The 8,111-nt window shown below is 39.8% G+C and overlaps 1 protein-coding gene across 1 annotated transcript; it reads left to right on the forward strand.

Moving 5' to 3' along the window:
* The first annotated feature begins 721 nt into the window (after positions 1 to 721).
* On the forward strand, positions 722 to 6,618 carry pdcl (phosducin-like). Its single transcript, XM_052105384.1, is given in 5 exon segments — positions 722 to 743; positions 746 to 895; positions 1,308 to 1,489; positions 1,798 to 2,076; positions 5,859 to 6,618. Coding segments are annotated over 5 exon segments (918 nt in total). The 3' UTR covers positions 6,144 to 6,618.
* The last annotated feature ends 1,493 nt before the right edge of the window (positions 6,619 to 8,111 follow it).

Here is an 8,111-nt window from a genome sequence, read left to right on the forward strand (position 1 = left end):
AACGTCATCTGAAAAAAAGGAAGACAAAAGAAACAGCTAGCATGTTTGACAGACTAGCTAATCCTTTGACAGCTCTTTTCTCCACGTTTTGGTCTATAAGCCTATGTAATGTTGAATCAGTAAGTTTATTTATTGAATACACTATTTTTTTTAAATAGCACTTGTAGTTCTAGTGATCAGCTCAAAGATGGCTAACTGGATTTCCTACCAGCCCTGCTCATTTTCATCATGAGGTCATTTTGAACATGCCTATATTTAGTGATAATGTCATATATCCCTTTGGATACAAATCTAGTTGTACAAATCTATATAGACAGATAGATAGATAGATAGATAGATACACACAATAGATATATAGATAGACAGACAGAAGGACAGACGGATAGATAGATGATGTTAAAATAATTTCTCCTATCTCAGTTTAAAATACTTATTGGTAGGTTGATTCCCCGAAAAGTGTAAACACGATGGCTCGGTGACAATGGCATGACTTTGGGGTGGGGCGATCTGTTTCGTTGACCAGTGGTAGACAGTGGTCTTATTCAAACCAATATGACATTCTCTATCAGTTCAGATCCTAAAGTGCCATTTCTTTTTGTTTTACCATCAGGCCTAAAACTAAACCTCTGCTTTTGACACTTGTCAGTGTGATGTGTAATTCCTATTAGCGACTAACACCCCAACAACTCCCTTTCTCTCACCTTTGGTTTAGTGAGTAGTCATGACCACGCTGGATGATAAGATACTGGGGAGAAGCTGCAGTATTACTACAGCAGCAGTGAGGATGAGGAGAGTGACCATGAGGAAGAGGAGAACACTTCCAAAACCATCCGCGATCAGGAAGTGCTGGACGTGGAAATCAACTACAGCGGAGATGGCAGTTCGGTCAACACTGGTACGGTTGCCGTGGGAACATAACATCCTCTTAGGCCCCTCATCTGACACTGCAGACTTCAGTTAGAGTAAACGGCATCTTTAAAGATGTTTTTTCAGTGTTTTATCATTGAACGATAGTAGATAAAGTGAGTAGTATTTGGCTGGCCATTTGATCTCAACATGGTGGCCTCTCACAGCACCTTTAAAGGTGAAGTGTTTAATTTCAGTACCACTATCATCACCAACCATGATTGTTTTCATACAAGTTTCCCAAACACTCACCCAATCAGCCAATAGTAAAAAAAATACGTCATGTTACCTTTAAAAATAGGTAAGTCTGTTTCTCAAGTGCTGAATCCAAGCATTTCAGTTATATATCCGGGAGACTGTTGCCAGGTCTGACTGTGTTTATGTGTGTGTATCTCTCATAGGGCCCAAGGGTGTGATTAATGACTGGCGTAAATACAAGCAGTTGGAGAATGAGCAGCGTGTGGAGCAGCAGAAAGAGATGGAGCGACTCATCAAGAAACTCAGCATGACCTGTAAATCACACCTGGATGAAGAGGCCGACAAACAGAAAGAGAAAGACCTGCAGGACAAGATCGCAGGCAAAGTGAGAAACGCTCTATATACTGACCATCAGTAGGGGTGGGCGGTATGACAAAGAACTGATATTATTATTGGAGTCATTTTATATCACAGGAATGGTATATTTCACAATATACAGTAGATAAATAAATGGTTTATATATTACTACCACGGGATAAATGGTATAGGAATATCATTACTGGTTGGTGCATTTCTACTGGCAGAATGACGTCCACTTTGCCTTCCCTAACACTAAATATCAGCAACAACCTTTTTTTTTAACCTAAAAGATATGTATTTCTCTTTCCCATTTCCTTTTGTCTTTCACTTCAGATGCCCCTTCGTGTGGATGAGGAAGATGAAGATGATGATGATGATGAGGCCTTCCTCCAGCAGTACCGTCTGCAGCGCATGGAGGAGATGAGGCGACATCTGTGTGGGGGGCGGCGCTTTGAGAAGGTGATTGACATCTCTTCAGGGGAGGAGTTTCTGCGTGCTGTCGACGAGGAGGGCAAGAACACTCTGGTGCTGGTCCACATCTACGAGCCAGAGGTGCCCGCCTGCCAGTCCATGGAGGGCAGCCTGCTCTGCCTGGCGCTACAGTATCCAATGGTAACACTAATGAAGAAATGTGTTTATTATAGGGCTGCCAGCATTAAAGGAATATTCCAGGTTCAATAGTAGTTAAGCTCAATCGACAGCATCTGTGGCATAATGTTGATTACCACAAAAATTCATTTTGACTTGCTCATCCTTTTTCTTTTCTCTCCTTTTCTCCCCAATTTGGAACACCCAATTCCCAATGCGCTCTAAGTCCTCGTGGTGGCGTAGTGACTCAATCCGGGTGGAGGAGGACGAATCTCAGTTGCCTCCGCGTCTGAGACTGTCAGTTCGTGCATCTTATTATGTGGCTTGTTGAGTGCGTTACCATGGAGACTATTCTCCGCGGCATCCACGCACAACACGCCACGTGCCCCACCGAGAGTGAGAACCACATTATAGCGACCACGAGGAGGTTACCCCATGTGACTCTACCCACCCTAGCAACCGGGCCAATTTGGTTGCTTAGGAAACCTGGCTGGAGTCACTCGGCACACCCTGGATTCGAACTCGAGACTCCAGGGATGGTAGTCAGCGTCTTTACTCGCTGAGCTACCCAGGACCTTCGTTCCTCCTTTTCTTTAAAAAAATTAAAAAGGTTACAGTGAGGCACTTAATATGGCAGTGAATGGGGCCAGTTTTTGGAGCTTATAATTTTATAAAATTATTTTGTTGAATTTTTTTGTTTATTATTTGAGCTTTAAAGTTGTTTATATTGTAATTTTAGGGTTTTTAGCGTTACGTTGTCATGGCAACAAAGTTAACTATACACAAAAAAGGTTATTAAGCGATATAATCACACTTAAATCATGTTAACAAGCACATTGTTTGCGTCTTGTGGCTATACTTTTGAAACAGTGAGTATTTTAACATGTACAGATTGGCCCCCATTTACTTCCATTATAAGTGCCTGATTTATTTTTTTATTGTATTTAATGAAAAAGAGGGTGTGGTGGAAATTCACCTGTGAAATGAATCAGGCCACTCAAGTGGCAAAGATTAAGCAAAGAAAATCTTAATTCTTATTAACGAGCCCGGGAAGCCTCTCCTACTACAAAGTACACCTCAGAGAACTACGAGGGTTAGTCCCAAAATTCAGATTTTTATTCAATACAATCATGCATAATAATTTTACAGAAGACAAAGAATCAGCTAAGTGATTGGCTAAACATAAAATGTTATTACCATAAAACCTCTATCTTACCTATCTTTCTTCACCTTACATGGACAGGTTCCTGTCCTGAAATGCACTATTCTTCATCCACACTAGTCTTCCTCAGTAGGCCTACATCCCATAATAATATGTTTTTCACTCTTCGGCTGTGTTCTCTGATAAGAGACTGTTCTCTGCCTCCCTTTTATCTCTGAACTTGGCAGAGATGACCACACAAAAAAACTTCAGTCGACTTGCTCGATTTCTCTAAGCATTTGAACATGTTTGGTTCATTTACAGAAAGCAATTTACAGTTCATAGAAATAATAGGAAAGAAACAGAGCATAGTGCAAATTCAGTTTCTACAAGGGACAAGTCGCAGTTGTTTTTTTTGTGGTAATGAACATGACGCCACAAATGCTCTCAATTGACCTGAACTTGTATTGAATCCGGAATATTCCTTTAAAGGGATAGTTCACCCCAAAACTGAAAATTCTGTCACTGTTTACATACCGTCATGGAAGTACTTTCTTCATTGGGATGTAAAAGGAGATGTTAGTAAGAATGCTGACCTTAGTCACCGTTCACTTTCATTATATGTAAAAAAATAGATAATAAAAGGAAGTGAATGGTGACTGAGGCTGTCGTTCACATACATTCTGCCTTTTGTGTGTCAAGTAAGAAAGAAAGAAAATCATATGGGTTTGGAACAACAGTTCATGATGACAGAATTTGTATTTTAGGTTGACATTTCTTTAATGGGTTAAATTATGACAAGTTAAATAAAGTTAATGTTGATACGTTTCACGCAATTAAAAGAATAGTTCACTAAGAAATACAAATTCATGCCATCATATACTTAAGCTCATGTCGTTCCAAACCTGTATGACTTTCTTACATGACACAAACGTTTTCTGGAATCTGTTTGATGATGCCAGTCGTGCAGAAATTACACACTTTAATAAGCTGTAATGTGAAATCCAAGTCTTCTAAAAGAGAACGCACAATAGCTGATGAATGCACTGTATTTTAAAAGTCAATTTAGAAACCTGTTACAATCAAATCAAGCCATTTTTATTTGGATAACACTTTTCACAATACACAGATTTTCTAGACAGCTTTACAGAAACATCATACTGTAATGTATGATGGTATGAGGCCATGGTTCTCAGCAGGAAACCGATGGAGTGCGTACTCCGGGTAGGGAAGGAGGTCACGTACCTCGGGGTCTTGTTCACGAGTGAGGGGACAATGGAGCAGGAGGTTGGCCGGAGAATCGGGGCAGCGGGGGCGGTATTGCACTCGCTCTATCGCACCGTTGTCACGAAAAGAGAGCTGAGCCGGAAGGCAAAGCTCTCGATATACTGGTCAATTTTTGTTCCTACCCTCACCTATGGTCATGAAGGCTGGGTCATGACTGAAAGAACTAGGTCGCGAGTACAAGCGGCTGAAATGGGCTTCCTCAGAAGGGTGGCGGGCATCTCCCTTAGAGATAGGGTGAGGAGCTCAGTCATCCGTGAGGAGCTCGGAGTAGAGCCGCTGCTCCTTTGCGTCGAAAGGAGTCAGTTGAGGTGGTTTGGGCATCTGGTAAGGATGCCCCCTGTCCGCCTCCCTAGGGAGGTGTTTCAGGCACGTCCAGCTGGGAGGAGGCCTCGGGGAATACCCAGGATAAGGTGGAGAGATTACATCTCCGCTCTGGACTGGGAACGCCTCGGGGTCCCCCATTCAGAGCTGGTTAATGTGGCTCGGGATAGGGAAGTTTGGGGCCCCCTGCTAGAGCAGCTGCCCCCGCGACCCGACTTCGGATAAGCAGTTGAAGATGGATGGATGGATGGATGGATGGATGGATACTGTAATGTAGAGGTCAATGGATCTTGCCAGACCAATAACTAAGGTTTTGTGAAAGGCAGATAACTGATTAATCGGCTGATAGTTTATAAAATTGATTTACAGAATGTCAAAAACATTTCTTATTCTTCTTTACTATGACAGGCACAGACAAAGAGTCCTAAATGAATAAAATCCCAGATGCAGTTGTTCAAAATCCCCAAAATAATCCGGTACATGTACGATTTGGTGCATAATACTGGACTTTTAATTATAAACAAGCCCGAAACACACTGGGGACTCTTATTTTGAAATGACGTAATGATGAAAAAACTATCAGCATCTATCGCCATAGATTTTTGCATATAACGATGTTCCAAAAAGCAACAATCGGCAACAATTTATCGGTAAAACCGATATATCGGTCTACCTTTGGTGTAATGTATTACATGTCTTAGAGTCCCTAGTGAACAGGTTCATTGAAAATCATGCCTTAATGTTTTAATCTTCAAGACCCCAGTGAGCAAGCCAATGGCGACTGTGGCAGGGAACATAAAACTCCATAAGATGTTAGTTAGAGGAGAAAAAACCTTCTAGGCTCAGCTGGGGCAGCCTGTTACCCTCTGGATATATAGCATGAATATAATGCCAAAATGAATCTCAAAATATGAGATTAATCATAACTGACCATACTAATCTGTTATATCATCCTGCAATCATTTGTCTTCCATTAATTAAAATGTGTGATTTAGGCAATAAGAATATTTTAGTTTTGAAGAAAACGCTTCTGTTTTTTTCTCTCTTTGACCCGCAGGTGAAATTCTGTCGTGTCAGGGGCTCTGCGGTGGGCACCAGCGCTCTGTTCCGCAGCTCAGCTCTGCCAGCCCTGCTGCTGTACCGCGGAGGGGAGCTGGTAGGCAATCTGGTGCGTGTGTCCGATCAGCTTGGTGATGATTTCTACGCCACAGATGTCGAAGCGCTACTGCAGGAGTACGGCCTGCTTCCAGAGAAATACACACAGCCAAACACACACTCCTCTATTCGAAATGCAGCTGTCACTCACCCCAGTGACTCAGACAGCGACCTGGATATAGACTAAATGTGATGATACAACTGTTCATACACACACACACATACTTATAGAGGAATAAACACTCTTGAATACATTCACGTCATGATTCAGACCCAATACTGTGACCAGAAACATAGTGGTTGCAAATGCACATATACTGATGTAAACATTGGATCTTTATACAAATGTTACGGCTCTCAGATCACGACTACTGGACCAAAAGAACAGACCAGATGTGTGTGTGTGTGTGTGTGTGTGTGTGTCTAATTTCAGAAAACTCTAGAATCAGGAGTGTTTCTTTATGCAAACAAAAATGCTAAACCCTTCCGAGAACCCGAGAACCCTGCATTAATTTTTCACTATTTATTCTAGTTTTCGAATGATGTATTTGTTTACTTGTTTGTTGTCATTTGGACCTCTTTGTTTGCTTTACCCTCTGTTATTTTCATACATTTTATAAGCATATCCATAATGATGAATGCAAAATAAAAAAAAAACTTAATTCAGATTTTTACTTGATCCTGTATTTACTTTGACATGTGCATCAATGTCAAGGCACAGTATATAAGCATACACATTTGAGTGAAAAATCAGCAAGAAAATGAGAATGTCTAAGACATTTGGTATTTTTCTTTAATGACGATGCTATTGAGCTTGCATGAAGTCCACAATTTTGTGCAGAAATTATTCAACGTGATTTGAGTATGTTCTAAAGTGCATCATGTGTGATTCAATGAAAACAAGGAAATCTTATGGGATCAAAATCCTGTCAAAAGTATTTCAGTCACGGATCCAAAAGTAATATGCATGAATCAAAATATAATAAGCGCAGATAAAAAAAAAATGCTAAAATAAATAAAAAGCGCAGATCAGTATAATAAGGACAGCTCAAAAATAATAAGCGCTGATCAAAAAACAAGCATGAATCAAAAATATATAAACATTTCAAATATGCTGCACAAAAAAAAAATAATAATTAAAGCAAAATCAGAATCAGCTTTATTGTAAGTCATCAGAATTGCAAACAAAATCAAGTTTTCCTTGGTTATTTTACTGTTTGTTGTGCTCTGACAATTTTGCTCATATTAGTATTTTTTGTACGTGTACACTGTATTTTTCTTTGCTTTTGTTTCCAAGTTCTGCGCTTGGTTTTCCAAAACTTGTGAGTATAGTTTCATGTAAATCAGGGGGCGTTTTGCGTCCCTATTGGTCCACTCGTTTTTGATCGACAGCTCCTCTAGCCAATCATTCGAAGAGGGGAGGTGACGTCACACCAAAGCAACTCCAACGGCTGCTGCTCAATATTAAATTATTTGTGGTTGATAGATACGTTGCTTGAGTATTTCCTGCCTGTCACTCTGCCACCTCTAGGAAACAATGTGTTGTCCGAGTACGCCATCATCATAGTCCGTTAACAACATGTATCGTGTCAGATGAATTTAGTTATCAGAGTCTTTAGTTTAGGCATGATTTAAGACTTCCGTGTTTGTAGAAAAAAATAAAATAAAAAAAATACAGCGTATGCGTACACATTTTTTTTTAAATACGAGCAAAATTGTCAGAGAGCACAAAAACAGTAATATGACCAAGAAAACATGATTTTGTTTGCAGTTCTGATGACTTTGCTTTAATTTTTTTTTTGTGCATATTTTAATGTGTTTATATATTGTTGATTCATGCTTGTTTTTTTTTTGTTTTGTTTTTTATCTGCGCTAATAATTTTGATCTGCACTTTTTATTTATTTTTGCTCTTATAATTTTTTTATCTGCACTTATTATTTTGGGATTCACGATTATTATGTTGATTCACGCTAATTATTTTTAGATCCGTAACCGCAATAAATTTGACGGGATTTTGATCCCATAAAATCCAACCATCTTTACAAAGCAGTTAAAGGGATAGTTCACCTAATAATGAAAATTCCCTCATCATTTACTCACCCTCATGCCATCCCAGATCTGTGACTTTTTTTCTTCTGCAGAACACAAACGAAG

This window comes from Xyrauchen texanus, chromosome 35 (assembly GCF_025860055.1).
Source record: "Xyrauchen texanus isolate HMW12.3.18 chromosome 35, RBS_HiC_50CHRs, whole genome shotgun sequence".
In the NCBI taxonomy this organism is placed as follows: Eukaryota; Metazoa; Chordata; class Actinopteri; order Cypriniformes; family Catostomidae; genus Xyrauchen; species Xyrauchen texanus.